The following is a 26775-nucleotide window of genomic DNA, read 5'->3' as shown; positions in this document are numbered from 1 at the left end:
GTTCAGCCATGAACTCATTGAATGGTGGTGCAGGCTCGAAGGGCCGAATGGCCTACTCCTGCACCTATTTTCTATGTTTCTATGTTTACTTAGTGTGTAGTTCTGGTGGGAATTGGTGGCAGAGAACTAAACCTCTGCACCTCTTGTGCTGGGCAGTGTCATCGCTCACCAGGATCTTGTTTACACGGGCAGACTGAGGTAATGGGTCTGTGTAATATCCAATGGACAGAATCAATCCTGACTGAGTTGCTGCTTCACATGCCCCCCCCCCCCCACTTGTATTGCACAACAGAGGTGTGACATTCAACCTGCTGTGTGTGGGGTGGTTAGGCACTGGTTAAACCTGTGTGTGGGGTGGTTAGGCACTGGTTAAACCTGTGTGTGGGGTGGTAACGCACTGGTTAAACCTGTGTGTGGGGTGGTTAGACACTGGTTAAACCTGTGTGTGGGTTGGTAACGCACTGGTTAAACCTGTGTGTGGGGTGGTAACGCACTGGTTAAACCTGTGTGTGGGTTGGTAACGCACTGGTTAAACCTGTGTGTGGGGTGGTTACGCACTGGTTAAACCTGTGTGTGGGGTGGTAACGCACTGGTTAAACCTGTGTGTGAGGTGGTTAGGCACTGGTTAAACCAGTGTGTGGGGTGGTAACGCACTGGTTAAACCTGTGTGTGGGGTGGTTAGGCACTGGTTAAACCTGTGTGTGGGGTGGTAACGCACTGGTTAAACCTGTGTGTGGGGTGGTTACGCACTGGTTAAACCTGTGTGTGGGGTGGTAACGCACTGGTTAAACCTGTGTGTGGGGTGGTTAGGCACTGGTTAAACCTGTGTGTGGGGTGGTAACGCACTGGTTAAACCTGTGTGTGGGGTGGTAACGCACTGGTTAAACCTGTGTGTGAGGTGGTTAGGCACTGGTTAAACCTGTATGTGGGGTGGTTAGGCACTGGTTAAACCTGTATGTGGGGTGGTTAGGCACTGGTTAAACCTGTGTGTGGGGTGGTTACGCACTGGTTAAACCTGTGTGTGGGGTGGTAACGCACTGGTTAAACCTGTGTGTGGGGTGGTTAGGCACTGGTTAAACCTGTGTGTGGGGTGGTTACGCACTGGTTAAACCTGTGTGTGGGGTGGTTACGCACTGGTTAAACCTGTGTGTGGGGTGGTAACGCACTGGTTAAACCTGTGTGTGGGGTGGTTAGGCACTGGTTAAACCTGTTTGTGGGGTGGTAACGCACTGGTTAAACCTGTTTGTGGGATGGTAACGCACTGGTTAAACCTGTGTGTGGGGTGGTTAGGCACTGGTTAAACCTGTGTGTGGGGTGGTTAGGCACTGGTTAAACCTGTGTGTGGGGTGGTAACGCACTGGTTAAACCTGTGTGTGGGGTGGTTAGGCACTGGTTAAAACTGTGTGTGGGGTGGTTAGGCACTGGTTAAACCTGTGTGTGGGGTGGTTAGGCACTGGTTAAACCTGTGTGTGGGGTGGTTAGGCACTGGTTAAACCTGTGTGTGGGGTGGTTAGGCACTGGTTAAACCTGTGTGTGGGGTGGTTAGGCACTGGTTAAACCTGTGTGTGGGGTGGTTAGGCACTGGTTGATGTCTCTGGTTGTATGGATATTAATTATACAGTTGTGGATTGCATTGGGACACTATCCCACAGGTATGGACGGAATGATCGGGGATGAAATACTCGATGGTAAAGTCTGGAACCAGTGAAATGTTTCTGCTAGCTCAGTTGCCCAATCAGGGTGTGTGAGCTGAGAGAATATTGACAGACTGTTCTCGGGTTCTGACCCAACATCCACTTTCCAGCAGTCATCACATACTGATCTGGGATAGCAATCCTAGCTGCATTTTTTTCTCCACTCCCTTCCTCTTGAATACTGGGCCGGTTCAAGCAGCTCTGTGTCGCTTATATTGAGATTGAGTATTTGAGCTCAGAGTGAGATTGTTTCTGGGCCTTTGCAGTGTGTCGATCAGTATCACATCAGGTGATGCATTTAATCACTGAGCCATCAGAGACTGTATTGTACTTAATGCATGTTCAGCAATGAAATCATAATATTCAACAACCTAAATATGTCACTTTTGCAGACACAGAACCTTTCACATCTGGCAACTGGGTTTATTTCACTTGAAAGACATTGACCTGCACTGCTCACAACTTGCTGGAGTGGGTTCAGTGTCACATCATTGTGCTAACCCCTCGCTACTTCCTGATGTATTTAAATTACATTCGGAGGATCCAGTTTTCAGATTCTCAATAACTAGGTGCCTGTGAGGGACCCCAATAACTAGGAAGGCCTTAAACTGATGGGACCGCGACTTCACAACAGCCTCAGTGTAAAATGCCAATTGATCTAATGTGGATATTGGGGGAGAGTGAGAGTGCATGAGATATTGGTGTAGACGGTGAGGGAGCGGGCAGTCTCTCTCCATCACACAGGTACATCTGGTGAAGCTGTGGTATTGATGAGTTTTACTTGAATGCTCCTGAGCTCAACTCTCTTCCTTAAAGGAGAAGCAGGTTGGAGCTGGAAGGTGGAGCGGTGAAGGTAAGTGGACAGCATCGGTTTAAAAGTAAAAATTGCTTTTGTCTCCTCAGGTTGGCTTAGGCCTTGGATACCTGGAGCTTCCTCAGATTAATTACAAACTGTCCGTGGAGCACAAAGTGAAACCGAAGATCGATCTGGTGCCAGAACTGAGACTGGTACAGTGACACTTCCTTTTGCTGGGCTTTGAATCCTGGATGGTATTGACTAGTAATGGATGAGCTGGCTTGTCACAGTGTGAAATTAAACCCATTTCAAGGGCCAGCCTAATATTGGTGTCCTTGCTTGAAGTCTTACCCTGTAGAGTGAAATTGAGAAAAAATACCCTTTTCATTTTAGGTGCAGAGTCTGTTGGATACGCGGGCTGTCTATATTCTAGATTGCTGGTCGGATGTCTTCATCTGGGTTGGACGCAAGTCTCCGCGATTGGTCAGAGCCGCAGCTCTGAAGCTGGGACAGGAGCTGTGTAGCATGTTGCATCGCCCCAAGCACGCTATCGTTATCCGAAACCTGGAGGGGACAGAGTGTCAAGTATGAAACCTGATGGCTTACAAGTGGGAATGTGTAGGAAAGAAAAGGGGAACCAGTTTAACGTTGGATCGAATACAACCCATCCAAAAATGAGTTGTTAAGTGACAGCAAGAGGAGTTAATTGTTTTGAGATCCTGGGAAAGGATGAACTAGAGTAGGAGATGATGTGATGAACCTTGATTTCAACATTGTGATTTCGATATGGGGTGGAGGTTGGGGGGTGTGAGGTGAGTGAGTGAGTGTTGAACAGTCAGTTTGTCTGATATGGCTGTGAGATATCTCGCTGGAATCACTGTGTCCCCAGAATTCACAAGTGAGCGCCTGTTCAGCTACCAGTGAGGAGGGGGCTGTTGGTAAAACTTCCATTTGGGCGCCTAGTTTGAGTTTATAAAGAGTGGTCTTGTAATTTTACTAATTAGATTAAAGGGAGTATTTTTTCTTGTGCTTTGTGAACTGCCACCTTTGTTTGCTGTTAGAGACACCAAATTTTTGGTAGTCTTTTGAAGCTCCCAGATGGAGATTGTTATCTGTGAGGTGCAGAGTTCGACAGGATGTGGCGATTGGTGCAGCGCTGCAGCAGAACAGCCTATACTGTAGGAGTTCGCAGACTGAGGCAAGGGTAATGTGCAGGCTGTTTACTGGGCCTGATTGGTGACCTGTCACTTGTTCTTGATCCAATGATTGTTCTCTAACAAATGTGATCCATTATTTGCAACTAGGTGTTTAAGTCTAAATTCCGTAACTGGGACGATGTCCTGAAGGTGGATTATACAAGAAATGCGGAGACTGTGCTGAAGAAAGAAGGCCTGATGGGTAAAGTGAAGAAGGACTCCGAGAAGAAAGACCAGATTAAGGCAGATCTGACTGCCCTCTTCCTGCCGCGACAGCCACCAATGCCACTCTCGGAGGTATTGGCTGTGACTATACATAGAACCATGGCAAGGGACTGTTCTCCATTGATGAGTTTGGGTTGGGAAGCAGGTTTGTCAAAAAGGGCCTGACATTGTGGGCCCATCAAGTAACCATTGCTAGGCTGCACCTTCAGTGCAGTCACTCTTGCTGTCCGTGCTGTTTCCTCCTGGAATTGGGTCAAAATACTGCGAGTGCTGGAAATCTGAAATAAAAACTGAAAATGCTGGAAACACTCACAGCATCTGTGGAGAGAGAAACAGAGTTAACGTTTCAGGTCGATGACCTTTTATTAGAACAAGCAGTAGGATATTTTCCACGGGTGAATTGTGTGATTCAAGCATTGTCCCGAACACTGCTTTGTAGCCTGGTGACTGGTTGCAGTGACGTGAAGGGTCAATGCATCCCCTGCCCCCAGCTTTCTGTTTCTCTTTCACATACCATTCCTTAGCTGTGACGATGGACTTGCAACATTTTCTCATGCCTTAGTCAATGCCTTGTATTATTATGCTCCTGAAAAGTCTGAGAATGAATTGCTACTGACAGATTTTTAATTCAATTTGTCTCTTTTCTAAATGATAAGCTAGGAACTGTGGAAGAGCAGAGAGATTTAGGAATAATTCAAAGCTAGTGGCCAAGTACAAAAAAATTATTAATAAGACGAATGGAATGTTGGCCTTTATCTCCAGGGGAGGCAGTGACAGAACAGTTTTACAGAGCTCTGGTCAGGCCTTTATCTGAAGTTCTGAGCACTGCACCTCGGTCGGGATATCTTGGCCTCGGAGGGGGAGCAGTGCATTCACCAGAATGGTGCCGGATGCTAAAGGGTTAAATTATGAGGACAGGTTACATAGCCTAGATTTGCATTCCCTCGAGTTTAGAAGATTAAGGGGTGATTTCATTGAGGAGCTTAAGATGGTTAAAGAATTTGATAGGGTAGATATAAACTATTTCCTCTGGTGGGGGAGCCTAGAACGAGGAGAATAATAAAATTAGAGCCAGGCCGTTCAAGGTTGATGTCAGGAAGCGATTCTTCACATACAGGGCAGTGGGAATCTGGAACTCTCTCCCCCAAAAAGCTGTTGAGGCCAGGGGGTCAATTGAAAATCCAAACTTGAGATGAATAGATTTTTGTACGGTAAGGGTATTCAGGGATAGGAAACCAAGGCGGGTAAATGCAATTAAGATACAGATCAGCCATAATGTAATTGAATGGCTGAACAGGCTTGAGGGGCTGAATGACCTGGTCATGTTCCTATGTTAATTCTGGAGAGTAGATCTAACTTCTATTGGTTCTGGCTGTAGAGTTTTGGAGCTATTCAGCTTTCTAAAATGTACTTGCTCTTGAATGAACTAAAAGCGATTGTGTGTTAACCCTGTAAGCCTCTCTCTCTTGGTTGGTGTGAATGTGATGCTGGTTTAGCAAGCAGTTGAGCTTTGGTCTCTATCTTCAGGCTGAGCAGCTGATGGAGGAGTGGAACGAGGACCTGGATGGAATGGAAGGGTTTGTGCTGGAAGGAAAGAAATTTGCACGTCTCCCCGAAGAAGATTTTGGTCACTTTTACACACAAGACTGTTATGTCTTTCTTTGCAGGTAACTAGTTAAAGTGAAGTTGTATATTGGACTAGATAACTGCACAAGTACAGCATCATGTTTATATGAACGAGTATGGCTGGTAAGCATTCATTTAAGTCTCTGCCAGTAAAAAGCTTGAATAGTTTATGAATTTCATGTGAACTACTCCATTGAATTGTCACCTGCACCTTGTGCACTTTCTCCAGTAGCTTAGTTCCCAGTTTTGTCCTTCGTCAGTTGAAATCGGCTGCACCCACAAGGAACTTTGCAAAATCAATGAATTTAAGTCTATTGCAGAGAGAGAAGGCTGTGTTTACAGGTCCCCTCTCTGCCATGCCCATCCCCTCACTCCCCTGCAGAAACCCGAGAGGAGTACAGAAAGTGCAGTGGTACAATTAAAAAGGAAATTAGGAAAGCAGAGAGCAGGAAAACATTTTGGCAAGTGAAATCAAGGAAAATCCAAAGATGTTTTATAAATACATTAAGAGCAAGAGGATAAGTAAAGAAAGAGTAGGGTCTATTAGAGACCATAAAGGTAATGTGTGTGTGGAGGCAGAAGACGTGGTAAGGTTCTTAATGAATACTTTGCGTCTGTTCTCACAAAAGAGAGGGGCGATGCAGACATTGCAATCCGGGAGGAGGAATGTGAAATATTAGATGAAATAAACATGGTGAGAGAGGAAGTATTAAGGGGCTTAGTAGCTTTGAAAGTGGATAAATCTCCAGGCCTGGATGAAATGTATCCAAGGCTATTAAGAGAAGCAAAAGAGGAAATAGCAGAGGCTCTGACCATCATTTTCCAGTCCTCCCTGGCTACAGGTGTGGTGCCGGAGGACTGCGGTATGTGTGCGCACTAGGTCCATGCAGCAGAGCTGGTCTCCGATCATCTTGGTTAATCCTTGCTACTAGACCAAGACCTAGCTGTGTCAAGCCCGTGTGGTGGCTGGTGTGCAATGGCCACTGTATTGGAGTATTACAAAGATACTCAACACAAGTCTGTTTTGGAGAAAAGAATCATTTGTTATAAAGTACTCGATCGAGGGAGAGACAGCTTCTACACGAGTTCAGTAACTCGGTGACCCAAACCAGCCGTTCTCTTCGAACAATTGCCGGGTTACTGTTTGTATACAGTCAAAATACATACAAAATCATGAAGTTCCGCACGAAAGCTTTCCATTTGTTGTTTCCCTGCCGCGTCACAAAGTTTCGCCTAACTACTATGATTACAAATATTAATTGGTTAATACAATTATATTGACGGCAAGCTTCGTTACCTCCCCTGTGCGCCTTTTATCTGATCAGTTGCGTGCTACATCATTACTTTTCTACGGTTAAGCAATTCCTATGAAAGTACTTTTTCCCAGACCTATTTGTCCTTTACTAAATCTTCTGTTAATAGACAGACAAAGCTGGGGTGTTTATCGTTATCTCGTGTAATTCTGTCTATGCTAGAACATCTGCCAAATACTCCCTTCTCAAGAGTTATACGTTATGGTCCCATGCTCAACTTAAGCTTAGCCACAAACCTTTTAGAAATACTAATGATTTTTAATCCCTTCAGCCACCACACATTAATAAAATCCACGCACAGGTATCTTCCACCCTTCAACATATAGTTCGGGACCTGGAATATAAGATCCTTCGATGGAACACCTGTGAACTCATCCCTTTTTGGTGTGGAAGTGGGTCATCCTCAATACGAGGGACCGCCTTAAATGATGATGATGCTGGAGCACTGCTAACGTTGTACCTTTGTTTAAGGGAGAAAGGGATAGACCGAGTAATTACAGGCCAGTCAGCCTAACCTCAGTGGTGGGAAAATTATTGGAAATAATTCTGAGGGACAGGATAAATCTTCATTTAGAAAGACACTGATTAATCAAGGACAGTCAGCATGGATTTGTAAAGGGAAGGTTGTGTCTTACGAACTTGATTGAATTTTTTTGAGGAGGGTCAATGAGGGCAGTGCGTTTGATGCAGTATATATGGATTTTAACAAAGCTTTTGATAAGGTCTCACATGGCAGACTGGTCGCGAAAGTAAGAGCCCATGGGATCCAGTGAGGAGGAAAGGATGTAAGAGAAAAGATAGCCATCCGTGGCGAACTAAAGGACGGTATCCAATTTAAAAACAAGGGCATACAGAGTGGCCAAAACTAGTGGGAGGACAGAAGATTGGGAAGCTTTTAAAAGCCAGCAAAGAATGACTTAAAAAAAATGATTAAGAAAGGGAAGATAGACTATGAAAGTAAACTAGCACAAAATATAAAAACAGATAGCAAGAGTTTCTATAGGTATATAAAAAGGAAAAGAGTGGCTAAAGTAAATGTTGGTCCCTTAGAGGATGTGACCAGGGAATTAGTAATGGGGAACATGGAGATGGCAGAAACTCTGAACAAATATTTTGTATCAGTCTTTACGGTAGAGGACACTAACAATATTCCAACAGTGGATAGTCAAGGGCTATGGGGGGGGGGGGGAGGAACTTAACACAATCACAATCACTAAGGAGGTGGTACTCAGTAAAGGCAGATAAATCCCCTGGACCTGATGGCTTGCATCCTACTGTAGCGGCAGGGATTGTGGATACATTGGTTGTAAATTACCAAAATCCCGTGGATTCTGGGGAGGTCCCAGCAGATTGGAAAACTGCAAATGTAACGCCCCTATTTTTAAAAAAAAAAGGAGGCAGACAAAAAGCAGGAAACTATAGACCAGTTAGCCTAACATCTGTGGTTTGGAAAATGTTGGAGTACATTATTAAAGGAGCAGTAGCAGAACATTTGGAAAAGCAAAATTCGGTCAGGCAGAGTCAGCATGGATTTATGAAGGGGAAGTCATGTTTGACAAATTTGCTGGAATTCTTTGAGGGTGTAACGAACAGGGTGGATAAAGGGGAACCAGTGGATGTGGTGTATTTGGACTTCCAGAAGGCATTTGACAAGGTGCCACATAACAGGTTACTGCCCAAGATAAAGGTTCACGGGGTTGGGGGTAAAATATTAACATGGATAGAGGATTGGCTAACTAACAGAAAACAGAGAGGCGGGATAAATGGTTCATTCTCGGGTTGGCAATCAGTAACTAGTGGGGTGCCGCAGGGATCAGTGCTGGGACCCCAACTATTTACAATCTATATTAACGACATGGAAGAAGGGACCGAGTGCAACGTAGCCAAGTTTGCTGACGATACAAAGATGGGAGGAAAAGCAATGTGTGAGGAGGACACATAAAATCTGCAAAAGGACATAGACAGGCTCAGTGAGTGGGCAAAAATTTGGCAGATGGAGTATAATGTTGGAAAGTGTGAGGTCATGCACTTTGGCAGAAAAAAAAATCAAAGAGCAAGTTATTATTTAAATGAAGAAAGATTGCAAAGTGCCGCAGTACAGCGGGACCTGGGGGTACTGGAGCATGAAACACAAAAGGATAGTATGCAGGTACAGCAAGTGATCAGGAAGGCCAATGGAATCTTGGCCTTTATTGCAAAAGGCATGGAGTATAAAAGCAGGGAAGTCTTGCTACAGCTATACAGGGTATTGGTGAGGCCACACCTGGAGTACTGCGTGCAGTTTTGGTTTCCATATTTACAAAAGGATATACTTGCTGTGGAGACAGTTCAGAGAAGGTTCATTAGGTTGATTCGGGAGATGAGGGGGTTGATTTATGAGGACGGGTTGAGTCAGTTGGGCCTCTACTCATTGGAATTCAGAAGAATGAGAGGTGATCTTATCGAAATGTATAAGATTATGAGGGGGCTTGACAAGGTGGATGCAGAGAGGATGTTTCCACTGATTGGGGAGACTAGAACTAGAGGGCATGATCTTAAAGTAAGGGGCCGCCCATTTAAAACTGAGATGAGGAGGAATTTCTTCTGAGGTTTGTAAATCTGTGGAATTTGCTGCCTCAGAGAGCTGTGGAAGCCGGGACATTGAATAAACTTAAGACAGAAATAGACAGTTTCTTAAACGATAAGGGGTTATGGGGAGCGGGCAGGGAAGTGGAGCTGAGTCCATGATCAGATCAGCCATGATATTGAATGGCGGAGCAGGCTCGAGGGGCCATATGGCCTACTCCTGCTCCTATTTCTTATGTTCTTATGTAAGGCAAAGTGGCAAATTGGATCCAAAATTGGCTCAGAGGCAGGAAGCAAAGGGTAATGGTTGATGGATGTTTTTGTAACTGGAAGGCTGCTTCCAGTGGGGTTCCTCAGGGCTCAGTACTGGGTCCCTTACTTATTGTGGTGTATATCAATGATTTAGACTTGAGTGTAGGGTGTATGATTAAGAAGTTTGCAGATGATACTAGAATTGGCTGTGTGGTTGATATTGAAGAAGAAAGCTGTAGACTGCAGGAAGATATCAATGATCTGGTCAGGTGGGCAGAACAGTGGCAAATTGAATTCAATCCAGAGAGGTGTGAGGTCATGCATTTGGGGAGGGCTAACCAGACCAGGGAATACACATTAAATGGTCGGACACTGAAGTGTAGAGGAACAAAGGGACCTTGGAGTGCAGGTCCACAGATCCCTGAAGGTAGCAGGCCAGGGAGATAAGGTGGTTAATAAGGCATATGGAATACTTGCCTTTATTAATCAAGACATAGAATACAAGAGCAGGGAGGTTATGCTTGAACTGTATAAAACACTAGTTGTGTCACAGCTGGAGTACTGTGTGCAGTTCTGGTCACCACATTACAGGAAAGTGTGATTGCACTAGAGAGGGTACAGAGGAGATTTATGAGGATGTTGCCTGGACTGGAAAATGTTAGCTATGAGGAAAGACTGAATAGGCTGGGTTTGTTTTCTTTGGAATAGAGGAGGCTGAGGGGAGACCGTATTGAGATGTATAAAATTATGGGGTCTAGATAGAGTGGATAGGAAGGACCTATTTCCCTTAGCAGAGGTGTCAACAATCAGGGGGCATAGATTTAAAGTAATTGGTAGGAGGTTTCGAGGGGATTTGTGGGGAAATGTCTTCACCCAGAGGGTGGTGGGGGTCTGGAACTCACTGTCTGAAAGGGTGGTAGAGGCAGAAACCCTCACCACATTTTAAAAAGGCTTGGATGTGCACTTGAAGTGCCGTAACCTGCAGGGCTACGGACTGAGAGTTGGAAAGTGGGATTAGGCCGGATAGCTCTTGGTCGGCCAGCGCGGACACAATGGGCCGGAATGGCCTCCTTCCCTGCTATAAATTTATGATTCTATCTGTTTGTAATAAGTATCAATCTCATTTGACCTTCCTTGGCGTTTGTTTGGTTCAGGTACTGGGTTCCAGTGGAGTATGAAGACGATCAGAAAGATAAAGATAAAGAGAAGATGGAAGAGGATGGAGATGAAGAAGAAAAACAGCAGGAGGAAGATTTCCAGTGTGTGGTGTACTTCTGGCAAGGCCGAGAGGCTTCCAACATGGGCTGGCTAACTTTCACCTTCAGCCTGCAGAAGAAATTTGAGAGCCTTTTCCCTGGCAAGCTAGAGGTAAACACTTGTCTATAATAAAGGCTTTCATATTTAGGGTTATTTATTGCCACAGGTGTAAGATGCCTGGAGAGAAATGTGTGCTTTTTCCTTGCCTGTAGGCTTCTCCTTTTCTCTGCTCTCCTCTGACTCTTGGGGCATAAAGAGTAATCTTGTGCTCACCTGCTCCCAGTGGCGAGCTGTGCTTTTTCTCTCAATCTCAGGATCTGGGCATTGCTGGCATGGCCAGCATTTTATGCCCATCGCTAGATATTTGAGAGAAGGTGGTGGTGAGCTGCCTTCTTGAACCGCTGCAGTCCGTGTGGTGAAAGTGCTCCCACAGTGCTATTCGGGAGGGAGTTCCAGGATTGTGACCCAGCGACGATGAAGGAACAGCCGATATATTTCCAGGTCAGGATGGTGTGTGACTGGGAGGTGGTGGTGTTCCCATGCACCTGCTGTCCTTGTCCTTCTAGGTGGTGGAGGTCACGGGTTTGGGCCATACTGCTGAAGCCTTGACACATTGCTGCAGTGTAGAATACATGATTGGCTTTCAACAACCACCTTCCCTGTGCCAGCTTGTGACTCCAGCCACTGAAGAGTTTTCGCCTTGATCGCCAGACTTCAGAAATTGGGCTGTTCGCTGATGATTGCAAGGTGTTCATGTCCATTTGCAATTCCTTCGATAATGAAGCAGTCCATGCCCACATACAGTAAAACCTCTACCACCTAGAAGGACAAGAGCAGGCGCTTGGGAACACCACCACCTCCCAAGTTCCCCTACAAGTCACACACCTGACTTGGACATATATCGCTGTTCCTCCATCACCCGGTCAAAATCCTGGAACTCCCTCCCTAAAAGCACTCTGGGAGTACCTTCACTACATAGACTGCAGCGGCTCAAGAAGGCAGCTCACCTTACTGGCAACTGGGGATTGGCTATAAATGCTGACCTTTCCAGTGATGACCACACCCCAAAAATGACTAATAAAAAACAATGAAGTTACAGGCTGTGGTGAAAAACAATTCTGCTGCCACTGATGGCTCACGGTTGCCAAGTTTGAATTGCTGGATCTGTTCTTGACCTGTCCCACTTAGATTAGTAGTAGGGCCACTCAACACGCTGAGTGAAGGCAGGACTTGGTCTTCATGAGTACTGTGTGGTGGGGACTTCTGCCAATACTGTCTTGGACAAATGCATCTGTGACCGGTAGATTATTAAGGCAAAGTCAAGTAAGTTATTCCCTCGTGTTGGTTCTCTCGCCACCTGCCGCAAGCCCAGTCTGGCACCCACGTCTTTCGGGGCCCAGTCAGTGGTGTTACTACCGAGCCACTCTTGGTGATTCATGAGCTGAGGGAGGGCGGGAGGTGGTAATCAGCAGAAGGTTCCCTTGCCCATGTTTGACCTGATGCCACGAGACTTCATGGGGTCCGAACTCCCAGAGCTGCTCCCACTGGGTATATCACTGTGCTCCCACTTCTGCTGGGATGTCCTGTCGCCCATTTAAAACTGAGATGAGGAGGAATTTCTTCTGAGGGTTGTAACTCTGTGGAATTCGCTGCCTCAGAGAGCTGTGGAAGCTGGGTCATTGAATAAATTTAAGACAGAAATAGAGTTTCTTAACCGATAAGGGAACAAGGGGTTATGGGAAGCGAACCTGAGTCCATGATCAGATCAACCATAATCGTATTAAATGGTGGAGCAGGCTCGAGGGGCTGTATGGCCAACTCCTGCTCCTATTTCTTATATCTAGGGATGGTGATGGAGTCTGGGACATTGGTATCTATCCGAGGATGACGAGGCTGTGAGACTCCCATGGTTCAATTCCCCGATGTTAGTGACGAGGACTTTGCAGGGTTGGTTGGACTGGGTGTGCCTTCGGCCTGTCCTGATTCAGTGCCTAGGTCGTAACCAAGTGGTCCGTCTGTTTATTTTCTTATTGTTTTTGTAGCAGTTTGATACAATTGTGTCTCACTGGGCAGTTAAGAGTCAATCACATTGCTGTGGGCCTGAGTCATATATCAGCCAGACCAGGTAAGGGCGGTAGATTTCCTTCCCTAAAGGGCATTAGTGAACCCGATGAGTTTTATGGCACTCCGACAGATTCATGATTCCAATTTTTTTTATAACTGGATTCAAATTCTCAAACTGTCACGGGCTTTGAACTCGTTGTGTGAATTATTAGTCCAGGCCTTTGGGTTCCCAGTCCGGTAACATAACCACTACACCACAGGGTCTATGGGTCAGAGAATGACTTGAATGTTGCAGTCCTTTATCTGACCCACACTCCCTTTGAATGGGGCTTTTCTCCCAGTGTGGAAGGGCTGAGTCATCCCTATAGTCCCACAGAGACTAGCAGTTCCTTGCTACCCTGCCATATTGGTGGTTTAGTGTGTGAGCCTGGAGCGGAGGTTGACACGGTCTTCAACTGTGGGGGCTATCCATGGTGAGCCCAATCGTACCCTGATCCAATGTCCACACGTGAGCACTTCCCACTGAAACATCCCAGGATAATGATCGGGAGCAGGAAGCTGGTGATTTAATTCAGGAGTAGAGGAAGTGCTTTTTATTAAGTCGGTTCACATCTAACCCTAAATGAAAATGTTGGAGTCACGATTCCCTTCGTGCTGTTTGCAGCAAATTCAGAAACTCATTGAATTAATTTACAATTTTCCTGCAAACCGGACTGAGTTTCCCCACAGGACTGCTGTTTATATATCACGTGTTAGCAAATCCACTGACACCTACTTGGATCCAAGCGCCAGAGCAGAAGTTCCTTCTCACCTGAAGCTCTGGAATGACTTTAGTTGGGCTGTGCTGTGCCTTGTAGTCGCTAAACATCTGGGTTTCACACGGACAAGCAACTTTCCAGCCCCTATTCACTGGCAAAAACAGCAGCACCAACTCTGATGTGCATCTCTTTGTATTACTGCCTGGCCAGACTGATCTTCCAGCTTTCAATTGTTATCCATCCAAGTCCCTGGTAGAAGGTTTAGAGGGGATTTGAGGGGAATTTTTTTCCCCCAGAAGGTGGTGGGGGTCTGGAACTCTGCCTAAAAGGGTGGTAGAGGCAGAAACCCCTATAGCATTTAAAAAGTACTTGGCTGTGCACCTGAAGTGCTGTAACCTACAGGGCTACTGACCAAGAGCTGGAAAGTGGGATTAGGCTGGGTAGCTCTTGGTCGGCCGGCGCGGACACAATGGGCCGAATGGCCTCCTTCTGTGCTGTAAATTTGTGATTCTATGTGGAGGATCCAGCTGCTACAATGGTGAGGAGAGGTTTTCTGACGCTGTTTTGTAGGTTGCTATGTACTGTGTTATAATATGCTTCTGCAGTCGATTTATAGAAAGCAAAAGAGCAGCCACACTTTGATTTGACATCAGTCTGGGGTCACAGCATTCCATCTCCCACAAGACAGCACACTTACACTCATTGAACTTTACAGAACACAAGGAACTCTGATGGATCTGTTCACAGTCCCTTACTCAGAGGCCGGATCGGCTGTGATGAGGGGAAAGATTGGACACCAGGGCGAGAGAAGGATCACCGGGTGATGCGCTTTTTCTTTCGAGGAGTGCGAGAGGCGAGACTAGCCTCCCAGCTCTGGGAACAGTGTTGGCGTTCAGCGTTCCCATGACACCGTGTCGTGGTGCTCCAGAAAACTGCGCTGATTGGTCATTGAGTTATTTCAGGGCAGTGATGGATTGCAGGATTACCTGTGGTAAGATGGCTTCAGCAAAGGGATCATGCTGACACACCTACTACAGGATCTGTTGGGAAGAAGAGGTCTGGTCGTGTGTGTCACTGCGGGAACCATGCCAGTACATAGTGGCACGGGTGTTGTATTGGGGTTTCGAGATGGAAGGGAGGCAAGAAGCGGTGAATTAATTGGTGTGATTGTGTGGCAGGTGGTCCGGATGACCCAGCAACAGGAGAACCTGAAGTTTCTTTCTCACTTCAAAAGGAAGTTTATTATTCACAAGGGAAAGAAGAAGAACCCAGAGAACGGCTTGCAGCCCAGTCTTTATCACATCCGCACCAACGGCAGTGCCCTCTGCTCCAGGTGAGGCCTGTAGATACTTTGTCTCTTTCCCTTTGTTCTTTCTTCCCACCATTCACTGACTGCTCGAGAAGCCGAGGGATTATCTACTTACTCCTGGGATGTGGGCGTCCCTGGCGCTGAGACATCACTAGCTGTACTGACGAGGCACTAGTGCACTGAATCGTGCGGTGAAACTCCTTCCATGGTGGTGTTAGGTGTGGAATTTCAGATATTGGCCCGACGACGAGGAAGGAACAATTATATTTGTCCAAGTCAGGCTGGTCTGTGACTTGGAGGGAACTATTGGGTGCTGGTGCTCCGTGTGCCTGTTGCCCTTGTCGCTCTCGCTGGTAGAGGTCACGGGGAGGGAGGTTCTGGTGAAGTGACCGTGGTGCAGTGCATCCTGTAGATCATAAACGCGGCAGCCACAGTGCGCCGGTGGGGGAGGGGGTGGAGATTGAGTCCAGGGGCACCAATCGAACAAAATGCTTTATTCTGGATGGTGAGAATGTGGAACTCACTACCACAGGGAGTGGTTGAGGCGAATAGTATCGATGAATTTAAGGGGAGGCTAGACAAGTATATGGGGGAGAAGGGAATAGAGGGTTATGCTGATAGATTTAGATGAGGAAAGACGGGAGGAGGCTCGAGTGGAGCATAAACGCCGGCCTGGTTGGGTCTGTTTCTGTGCCGTATATCCCATGGAATCCTATGCAAGTGTTGGAGCTGCACCCATCCAGGTGAGTGGAGACTATTCTAACACATTCCTGACTTGAGCCTTGTCGATGGTGGAGAGGCGTTGAGGGGTCAGGAGGTGATCCACCCGTCAGTCTCCAGTCTCGACCATACTCCTGCAGTCACAGTTGAGCTTCTATTATTTAATTTTGCAATATCAAAATGATTAATTCTACAGTGCAGATGTAGTCCTGTATCAGCTACATGGAACATCTGGTTTGTCTGTCATGGTGCCCAGCATGGTGGAGTGTGGGGGGGGCAGGGGAGGACGGGCTGCATGGAGCGTGGTTATAGGGAGCAGAATGGTGGGGGTGTGTCTCTGCAAAGGATTGGCTAAGCTGTGGTCTAGTTCCATTGGTGCTGGCACATCTCTCGTATGTTGACCAACTGGTTGTTTCTCATGTGTGCCTATGGACATCCCTCCCTCAGCATCCAACAGCCAGCAGTCACTGGATAGCAGGAAGCCCTGACCATACTCACTTTTGTAACCCTCATTGTTGCTCTGGCTGAGATCTGCTAACTCAGCGCAGACCAGAACCCAATCTGGGGACCTTCCTAGTCTGTGCTTACAAAGTATTTACATGCCGGTGTTTATGCTCCACATGGGCTTCCTCCCAGGCCTCTTCATCTCACCCCATCAACATCTCTTTCTGTTCCACTCTCTGTTTATCCATTGATACTATTCACCTCAACCAGTCTGTGGCAGCGAGCTCCACATTCTCACCACTCTCTGGGGAAAGATGTTTCTCCTGAATTCCCTATGGGATTTATTAGTGACTATCTTGTATTTATGGCCCCCAGTTCTGGTCTCCTCTGCAATGGAACGTCTCTATGTCTAGACCTCGCTCAGGTCTCCCCTCAGACTTCCCTTTTCTAGAGAAAAAAGCCCCAGCCTGTTCAATCTTTCCTGATGGGTATAAGCTCTCAGTTCTGGTATCATTCTAGTAAATCTGTTTTACACCCTCTCCAGTGCCTCACTATCCTTTTTATAATATGGAGACCAGAACTGTACTCCGTGCGGTCTAACCAAGGTTGTGTCCAAGTTTAACACAACTTCTCTCCAATTCTATCCCTCTGGAAATTAACCCCAGTACTTTTTATGGTCTTATTAACCTGCTTCACTACTTTGTGATTTGTGTTTCTCTACCCCCAGATCTCTCTTCCTCTCCCCCATTTAGACATTTATTTACCATGCAGTATGTGGCCTCCTTATTCTGCTGACCAACATGTACCACCGTGCACTTGTCTATATTGAAGTTCATTGGCCATTTACACACCCGTTCTGCCAGTTTATTAATGTTACCCTGTATTTTGTCACAGTCCTCCTGTACACCCCACAATTTGGTGTTATCCACAAATTTTGAAATTGTACTTCCGATTCCTTATCATTTATGTAATGTGTGAACAGCAGTGGTCCCAGCACCGATCCCTGTGGACCACCACTGCCCACCTTCTGCCAGTCTGAGTAATGACCTTTAACCCCTACTCTCGGTTTTCTGTTTCGTAGCCAGCTTGCTCTCCATTCTGCGACTTGTCCCGACTCCACATGTTCTGACCTTAGTCAGGAGTCTACTATGTGGTACTGTATTGAGGTCAGTCAGCATGGATTTGTTACGGGAAGGTCGTGTCTGACTAACTTGATTGAGTTCTTTGAAGAGGTACATAAGAACATAAGAAATAGGAGCAGTAGGCCAGACGGCCCCTCGAGCCTGCTCCGCCATTCAATAAGATCATGGCCGATCTGATCATGGACTCAGCTCCACTTCCCTGCCCGCTCCCCATAACCCCTTATCGTTCAAGAAACTGTATTTCTGTCTTAAATATATTCAATGTCCCTGCTTCCGCAGCTCTCTGAGGCAGCGAATTACACAGATTTACAACCCTCAGAGAAGAAATCTCTCCTCATCAGTTTTAAATGGGCGGCTCCTTATTCTAAGATCATGCCCTCTAGTTTTAGCCTTCCCCACCAGTGGAAACACCCTCTCTGAATCCACCTTGTCAAGCCCCCTCATAATCTTATACGTTTCGATAAGATCACCTCTCATTCTTCTGAATTCCAATGAGTAGAGGCCCAACCCCCTCAACCTTTCCTCATAAGTCAACCCCCTCATCCCCAGAATCAACCAACCTAGGTAACAAGGAGGGTCGATGAGGGCAGTGCGTTTGATGTAGTCCACATGGATTTTAGCAAGACTTTTGACAAGGTCCCACATGGGAGCCTAATCAAAAAAGTAAAAACCCATGGGATCCAAGGGAGAGTGGCAAATTGGACCCAAAATTGGCTCAGTGGTAGGAAGCAAAGAGCAATGGTTGAGGGGAGCTTTTATGACTGGAAGTCTGTTTCCAGTGGGGATCCACAGGGCTCAGTACTCAGTCCCTTACTTTTTGTAGTATAAATTAATGATTTTGACTTAAATGTAGGGGGCAAGATAAAGAAATTTGCAGATGATACAAAAATTGTCCGTGTGTTTGAGTGAGGAGGAAAGCTCCAGACTGCAGGAAGATATCGATGAACTGGCCAGGTGGGCAGGAAAGGTGCAAAAATGGCATTCAATCCGGAAAAGTGTGAGGTAATGCATTTGGGGAGGAGCAGAAGGACCTTGGTATATATGTCCACAGATTCTTAAAGGTAGCAGGACAGGTCAATAAGGTATTTAAAAAGGCATACGGACGCTTTCCTTTATTAGCTGAGGCATAGTATATAAGAGCAAGGAAGTTATGCTAGAACTGGGGAAGTGATCGGGGCCCAGGAGAGGCGTGTGTTTGGGGCCCAGAAGAGCCGAGGGCCCAGGGGCAGCACGGGGCCAGCCCACACTGCGATGTGTGCGTACTAGGTCCGTGCACAGAGCAGGTCTCCAGTTGTCCTGGTTAACCCTTGCCACTGGACCAAGACCTAGCTCTGTCAAGCCCATGTGGTGGCTGGTGTGCAACAGTCACCCCACGTTAAAAAAATCCACGCACAGGCATCTTCCACCCACCCTTCAGGATGTAGGTCAGGATCTGGAATATTAGGTCCTTCATTGGAACACCTGTGAACTCATCCTTTTTTGGCGTGGAAGCAAGTCATCCTCGATATGAGGGACTGCCCATGATGATGATGACCATATCGAGGGCTTTGTGTCTTAGTGTCTTAAGCATTTAGACACTCTGGATTTCTAATCCCTTTTGTCCCCATATCTACCCCCCCCCCCCCCAGTATTTGGATAAGCATGTTAACACAGTACATCCAGTGAAATAATTACATGAAATGTTGCTCACTTAGTTATAGAATCATAGAAATTTACAGCACAGAAGGAGGCCATTCGGCCCATCGTGTCAGTGCTGGCTAACAAAGAGCTACCCAGCCTAATCCCACTTTCCAGCTCTTGGTCCATAGCCCTGTAGGTTACGGCACTTCAAGTGCACATCCAAGTACTTTTTAACTGCAATGAGGGTTTCTGCCTCTACCACTCTTTCAGGCAGAGAGTTCCAGAGCCCCACCACTCTCTGGGTGAAAAGACTTCTCCTCAAATGCCCTCTAAACCTCCTACCACTTTAAATCTATGCCCCCTAGTTATTGCGCTCTTTGCTAAGGGAAATAGGTCCTTCCTATCCCCTTGATCTCGGCCCCTCATAATTTTATACTCCTCAATTAGGTCTCTCCTCAGCCGCCTCCTGTTCCAAAGAAAACAAACCCAGCCTATCCAATCTCTCCTCATAGCTAAAATTCTCCAGTCCAGGCAGCATCCTCGCAGATCTCCTCTGTATCGTCTCGAGTGCAATCACATCTTTCCTGTAATGTGGCCAGCACTGTCTCGGCTAATAAAGGCAAGTTTTCCATATGCTGCCTTAACCATCTTATCAACCAGGCCTGCTACCTTCAGGGATCTGTGGACATGCACTCCAAGGTTCCTTTGTTCCTCTACACTTTTCAGTGTCGTACCATTTAATGTGTATTCCCTTGCCTTGTTAGCCCTCCCCAGATGCATTACCTCACACTTCTCTGGATTGAATTCCATTTGCCAAAGTTCTGCTCACCAGTTCATTGATATCTTCCTGTAGTGTACAGCTGTCTTCATTATCAACCACACAGCCGATTTTAGTATTATCTGAAAACTGCTTAATCACACCCCCAACATTCAAGTCTAAACCATTGATATATACCACAAAAAGGGACCTAATGCTGAGCCCTGTGGAGCCCCACTGGATGCATTCACAAAAACACCCATCAACCATCACCCTTTACTTTCTGCCTCAGCCAATTTTGGATCCAACTTGCCACTACCCTGGATCCCATGGGCTTTTACTTTTGTGACTAGTCTGCCTTGTGGGACCTTATCAAAAGCCTTGTTAAAACCCACATACACTACATCATACACACTGCCCTCATCGACCCTCCTGGTTACCTCCTCTCAAAATTTGTTAGGTTAGTCAGACACGACCTTCCCTTAACAAATCCGTGCTGATTAATCCATGACTTTCTAGATGTAGATTTATCCTGTCCCTCAGAATATTTTACAATAATTTTCCCACCACTGAGGTTAGGCTGACTGGCCTGTAATTACTCGCTTTTTTCCATTTCTCTCCTTTTAAACAGCGGACTTAAGATAAACAATGGACTTGGATAATTACGAGTAAGTTACAGCCCAGTCCTGTACCCACTTGGAGTAACTGACCGTTCTTCAGTCTCAGACTAACCTCAGTTCTAAAGTCAGTTCTGAGCTTGCCCACTAGATAGAGCAATATGCTCAGGGTGCTTTCTGGCTTTTAACCCCTTCTGTTGTACTCGTGCTTTGAACAGTGGGTTTAATTTGCATGTATCTGCAGGAAGTGGTTCACTGCGTTAAAGCTCAACGTGGTGGCCACGAATGACTGCAAGCTTGGTTCGGTTCTGGAGTTCATTCAAGTGTTGGGCCTCACTATGTGTTTTATAGAGACCCGATGCACTCCTCTCCCAGCACAAGATCTGAGGACTGGTTACCAAGGGTCTCCTGGCAGTGTTGGCAAAGGTGCTGGGAGCAGACTGCGCCCCTGCCCACTAGGCTGTGGCAATGTCCAGACAAGGATGATGGGAGAAAATTTCCTATTTTTCTGAACTTTTATTTGTTGTTTCCAGGTGTATCCAGATCAGCACTGATGCCAGTATGTTGAACTCTGAGTTTTGCTACATTCTTAAGGTAATGCTTGAACATTATGAACGATTTAAAATTGTTATGTTTGGGTTAAGTCCTGTGTCCTCATTCGTCCTGCGCCCCCGAGACTTGTGTGGGCGCGCGGGCCTTACCCAGCCGCTGGTTACACCAGACCAAGAAGCTGATGTTCAAAGATTGGTGAGCAGCAAGTGCCAGTTTTAAAAAAGAACTCTGTACAAATACCAAAACACAGCTGACTGATACACTTCCATGTGGATAAGTGAAAAACCATTACAGGGGAGCAAGTGTTAAATGGAACTGTAGAGCAAGGTGTTGTATTGAAGGAGGGTAGAGTACAAATCAAAAGATTTGTATCGGCTGGAGTGTGTGCAGTCCTGGTTACCTCATCATTGCAAAGTTATCCTTGCTGATAAGAGGAGACAGGAAGACTTTATGTAGATTGTACTAGAATTTAAACTAGGAAAGGATAAGATAGTCCCGGTCTATACTGCGTTAGCGGATCTCAGTTGGGTTACGGTTGGGGTTCTAGCTGTGGAGTGGAAATCAGTCAGGTTTCCTGATCTTGATCATTTCCTGGTGACCCTTGCATGTGAATAGTACTCATTTTCAAGGGTCAGAGGTGAAGATTTTGTCTGTAGCAGTTTGAGTGCGTGCTCACTATCTGTGCTGTTCCTTCAGGTGCCTTTTGAGAGTATTGATAACCAAGGTATTGTCTACACCTGGGTCGGACGTGCAGCAGACCCAGACGAGGCCAAGCTCGCTGAAGAGATCATGAATAATATGTTTGATGAAACGTACAGCAAACAGGTAACGGATTCTTCTGCTATTCTTAATTTCCTGTTTGAAAAATCCATTTATTTTCTGGTAGAATTAAAAGTTACCATGAGTTGAAGATAAGACAAAGATATTTTTCTCTGCTAGAATTGTGCCTGTGGAAGGGCAAGTGTGTAACTTGTCCCCCTCAGACATGGGTGGGTGACGGCCTTCTTGCCCCAATCTCTCTCCTAGAATCCAGGACTTCTCCCTAGTGCTTCCCTGCGCACAGCGTACTGACTCTCGGGGGCAGAGTTCCCCAAGGTGGCTGTTAGTGATTGTATACAGACTGGGAGAGCTCTCGGTTCAGCCTCCAGTGTGGGCTGAGAGAGGTGATCCAGTCAGTAGGAGGCTACAGCGTTAACCCTGGGCCAGGGAGGGGGAAAATCAGCCGGGTTCATATTGCAAAGTGCATGTATTTTGGGGGTCCTGCTTGTCGATTAGCCTGTGGGTGGGATAACCGTGTGGGAATAGGCCCCAGGAAGGGGAGAAGATTGTAGTGGAAAAAACAAAAGGAGATCATTATACTGATACTGTCTGCGATGGCCTTTTTTATTATCACGCTGAACCATTAGTTGGAGGCTGTGTGGGAGCAAAGGTCTTTGTACAGAATGCTCCAGTGATATCGTAGGTACGGCCTGCTGCTCACTGCTCCTATTTGTGGAGAAGTTCTGTATGTTTCTGCTCCTAGATTGCCTCTAACCAGCACTTGTAACATCATAAATACTGTGTCGAGGACAGAGACACCTCAGTGGCTGTGCATCTAATCTCTCTTTATAACATTTGGCATTGTAAACACACAAAGCATTTTTGTTTGATTCATTATATTTGGCTGCTTTCTTTCTGGTTACAGTACACACGGGGTTAAATGGGATTTGCTTAGTCTGGTTCAGGTCAGCAGAAATTGTGCTGTTTAATTGTTGGAGTGTTTAGTGAGGCCGTTGTTGCACATCTCACCGGCAGTCCAAGGTGCTTTGGGATAGATCGGTGTTTCCCAGAAAGGGGCCAAACCATTCATTTCAATTACAGTATCCCTGGGATCTTTTTATGCTATATATTTGATTGACAACTCTAATGGTGTTTGAGAGACATTTTTAATGTCCTTAGTTTGGATATATCTGGGACTAGGCCTGTGTTGTCAGGAGCCGTCACCAATGGGTGGTGCAGATACACCGTGGTCAGCAAGGTTTAGTTTTTTTGTATTGTGTTAGCAGAGAAAAAGCCATTTGTGCCTTTATTTCCCAAGAGTGTATAGTTATACATTTGTTCTTGATATTGCTTTTATCTCTTCACTTCAGTAAATCTGACTATTTTATAGCCTGTGCCACGCTACGCTGTTTGTTGGGGAACGATGTAACTGGTAGTTGAGTGTCAAGGATTCTGCTCAATTCCTGGGCTTGCTGCAGTTACCTCGATATTGGGCAAGTAATGGGGCACTGTGGATCATAGGGAAGGAAGATGGCCCATCTATAGCAGTGGTCAATGATGCTGAACCTGAGAAATGTATCTCTTGTTAAAAACCCAAATGTAACAGACAATTCAGGACAATATTCTTCTGCACACCTTGCTGTGGGCTAGATTTTATAATTCAGTGTGACACCCTGAGCTGGGAGGCAGTGCGGGGCACAGGGCGACAGCCTGAGAGAGGGGGTCACAGGGCGACAGCCTGAGGGGAGGGGGGGTCACAGGGCGACAGCCTGAGGGGAGGGGGGGTCACAGGGCGACAGCCTGAGGGGAGGGGGGGTCATAGGGCGACAGCCTGAGAGAGGGGGGAGGCACAGGGCGACAGCCTGAGGGGGGGGGGGTCACAGGGCGACAGCCTGAGGGGAGGGGGGGTCATAGGGCGACAGCCTGAGAGAGGGGGGAGGCACAGGGCGACAGCCTGAGGGGGGGGGAGGGGGGTGGGCACAGGGCGACAGCCTGAGGGGGGAGAGGGAGGGGGGGGCACAGGGCGACAGCCTGAGGGGGGGGGGGGAGTCACAGGGCGACAGCCTGAGGGGGGGGGGAGTCACAGGGCGACAGCCTGAGGGGGGGGGGGAGTCACAGGGCGACAGCCTGAGGGGGGGGGGGGAGTCACAGGGCGACAGCCTGAGGGGGGGGGGGAGTCACAGGGCGACAGCCTGAGGGGGGGGGGAGTCACAGGGCGACAGCCTGAGGGGGGGGGGGAGTCACAGGGCGACAGCCTGAGGGGGGGGGGAGTCACAGGGCGACAGCCTGAGGGGGGGGGGGGAGGCGCAGGGCGACAGCCTGAGGGGGGCGGGGGAGGGGGGAGTCACAGGGCGACAGCCTGAGGGGAGGGGGGGGGGGAGCCACAGGGCGACAGCCTGAGGGGGGGGGGGGGGGGGGAGTCACAGGGCGACAGCCTGAGGGGAGGGGAGGGGAGGGGGGGGGGAGCCACAGGGCGACAGCCTGAGGGGAGGGGGGGGGGGGGCACAGGGCGACAGCCTGGGGGGGGGGGCACAGGGCGACAGCCTGGGGGGGGGGGAGGGGGGGAGGGGGGAGTCACAGGGCGACAGCCTGAGAGGGGGGGGGGGGGAGGGGGGAGTCACAGGGTGACAGCCTGAGGGGGGGCGGGGGGCGGGGGCCACAGGGCGACAGCCTGAGGGGGGGGGGGGGGGGGGGGCGGGGGCCCACACATGTTGAGAATGAGGACAGAGATGACCACACCTGATTCACGGCCACATGATTTCCTGCACCAAATTCCACTGCTCCTCTGGGGGCAATAAACCGTATCATTGACCAGCTGAGCACGAGTTAAACTCCCAATTGCTGTGTTGTTGTAGGTGATAAATGAAGGGGAGGAGCCTGAAAACTTCTTCTGGGTTGGAATAGGCGGAGAGAAGCAATACGACGAAGATGCCGAGTACATGAAGCACTCCAGACTTTTTAGGTACTTGGGAAGAGCTGGAATTTGGTTGCAATCCCATTGGTCTACCTCCACATTTACTTTAGCATTTTCAAGCCACCCCAGTGATTCTGGACATCATAGAAGTTTACAGCACAGAAGGAGGCCATTCGGCCCATCGTGTCCACACCGGCCGACAAGAGGCTATCCAGCCTAATCCCACTTTCCAGCTCTCGATCCTGTAGGTTACGGCACTTCAGGGGCACATCCAAGTACTGTTTAAATGTGGTGAGGGTTTCTGCCTCTACCATTCTTTCGGGCAGTGAGTTCCAGACCCCCACCACCCTCTGGGTGAAGACATTTTCCCCTCATATCCCCTCTAAACCTCCCCCAATTATTTAAATTTATGACCTGGTTGCTGACCCCTCTGCTAAGGGAAATAGACCCTTTCTATCCACTCCCCTCATCATTTTATACATCTCACTGAGTTCTCCCCTCAGCCTCCTCTTCCAAGGAAAACAAACCCAGCCTATCCAATCTGTTCTCAGTGTCCTACCATTCTGTATTCCCTTGCCTTGTTAGCCCTCCCCCAAATGCATTACCTCACACATCTCCGGATTTAATTCCATTTGCCACTGCTCTGCCACCTGACCAGTTGATTGATATCTTCCTGCAGTCTACAGCTTTCTTCTTCATTATCAACCAGACAGCCGATTTTAGTATCATCTGCAAACTTCCTGATCATACCTGCAATATTCAAGTCTAGATCATTGATGTAAACCACAAAAATCACGGGACCCAGTACTGAGCCCTGCGGAACCCCACTGGAAACATCCTTCCCGTCACAAAACACTAGTCTGCCGTGTGGGACCTTATCTAAAACTTAGCTAATATCCATATACACTACATCGTATGCACTGCCCTCATCGACCCTCCTGGTTACCTCCTCGAAAAAGTCAAGCAAGTTAGTCAGACACGACCATCCCTTAACATAGAAAATAGGTGCAGGAGTAGGCCATTCAGCCCTTCTAGCCTGCACCGCCATTCAATGAGTTCATGGCTGAACATGCAACTTCAGTACTCCATTCCTGCTTTCTCACCATAACCCTTGATTCCCCTAGTAGTAAGGACTTCATCTAACTCCTTTTTGAATATATTTAGTGAATTGGCCTCAACAACTTTCTGTGGTAGAGAATTCCACAGGTTCACCACTCTCTGGGTGAAGAAATTCCTCCTCATCTCGGTCCTAAATGGCTTCCCCCTTATCCTTAGACTGTGTCCCCTGGTTCTGGACTTCCCCAACATCGGGAACATTCTTCCTGCATCTAACCTCTCATTCTTCTGAACTCCAGTGAATACAAGCCCAGTTGATCCAGTCTTTCTTGATAGGTCAGTCCCGCCATCCCGGGAATCAGTCTGGTGAACCTTCGCTGCACTCCCTCAACAGCAAGAATGTCCTTCCTCAGGTTAGGAGACCAAAACTGTACACAATACTCCAGGTGTGGCCTCACCAAGGCCCTGTACAATTGTAGCAACACCTCCCTGCCCCTGTACTCAAATCCATGTTGACTGTCCTTGATTAATTTGTGTGTTTCTAAGTGAAGATTTATCCTGTCCTTCAGGATTTTTTCCAATAATTTTCCGACCACCGAGGTTAGGCTGATAGGCCTGTAATTACTCGGTCTATCCCTTTCTCCTTTAAACAAAGGTACCACATTAGCCATCCTCCACTCCTCTGGCACCACACCTGAAGCCAGAGAGGAAAATGGTCAAGGCCTCTGCTATTTCCTCTCTTGCTTCGCTTAACAGCCTGGGATGCATTTCATCTGGGCCTGGGGACTTATCCACTTTCAAAGCTGCTAATAATACCTCCTCTCTCACTGTTTATTTCATCCAGAATATCACACTCCTCCTCGATAGCAGTATCTGCATTGCCCCTTTCCTTTGTGAAAACAGATGCAAAGTATTCATGAAGAACCCTCCCCACATAGATTGCCCTCATGGTCTCTAATAGGCCCTACCTTTTCTTTGGTTATCCTCTTGCTCTTAATATATTTATAGAACATCTTTGGGTGTTCCTTCATTTTACTTGCCAAGAATGTTTCATGCTCTCTTAGCATTCCTAATATCCTTTTTAATTTCACCTCTGGACTTTCTGTACTCCGAGAGGTTCTGCAGTAGTTAGCCCTTGG

At 47.4% G+C, this 26775-nt stretch overlaps 1 protein-coding gene across 1 annotated transcript in view; it reads left to right on the top strand.

The window, feature by feature from the left end:
- flii (FLII actin remodeling protein) overlaps positions 1 to 26775 on the top strand; it is a 49991-nt gene that overhangs the window by 19752 nt on the left and 3464 nt on the right. The window contains exons 8-16 of the mRNA XM_070901484.1: positions 2598 to 2702; positions 2884 to 3075; positions 3795 to 3983; positions 5439 to 5578; positions 10822 to 11035; positions 14925 to 15079; positions 20889 to 20949; positions 21604 to 21732; positions 24522 to 24628. Coding sequence (XP_070757585.1) covers positions 2598 to 2702; positions 2884 to 3075; positions 3795 to 3983; positions 5439 to 5578; positions 10822 to 11035; positions 14925 to 15079; positions 20889 to 20949; positions 21604 to 21732; positions 24522 to 24628 — 1292 coding nt within the window. The remainder of the gene's footprint in view (positions 1 to 2597; positions 2703 to 2883; positions 3076 to 3794; positions 3984 to 5438; positions 5579 to 10821; positions 11036 to 14924; positions 15080 to 20888; positions 20950 to 21603; positions 21733 to 24521; positions 24629 to 26775) is intronic.

The sequence above is a fragment of the Pristiophorus japonicus genome, chromosome 15 (genome assembly GCF_044704955.1).
Source record: "Pristiophorus japonicus isolate sPriJap1 chromosome 15, sPriJap1.hap1, whole genome shotgun sequence".
In the NCBI taxonomy this organism is placed as follows: Eukaryota; Metazoa; Chordata; class Chondrichthyes; family Pristiophoridae; genus Pristiophorus; species Pristiophorus japonicus.
This window is presented reverse-complemented; position numbering and strand designations above follow the sequence as displayed.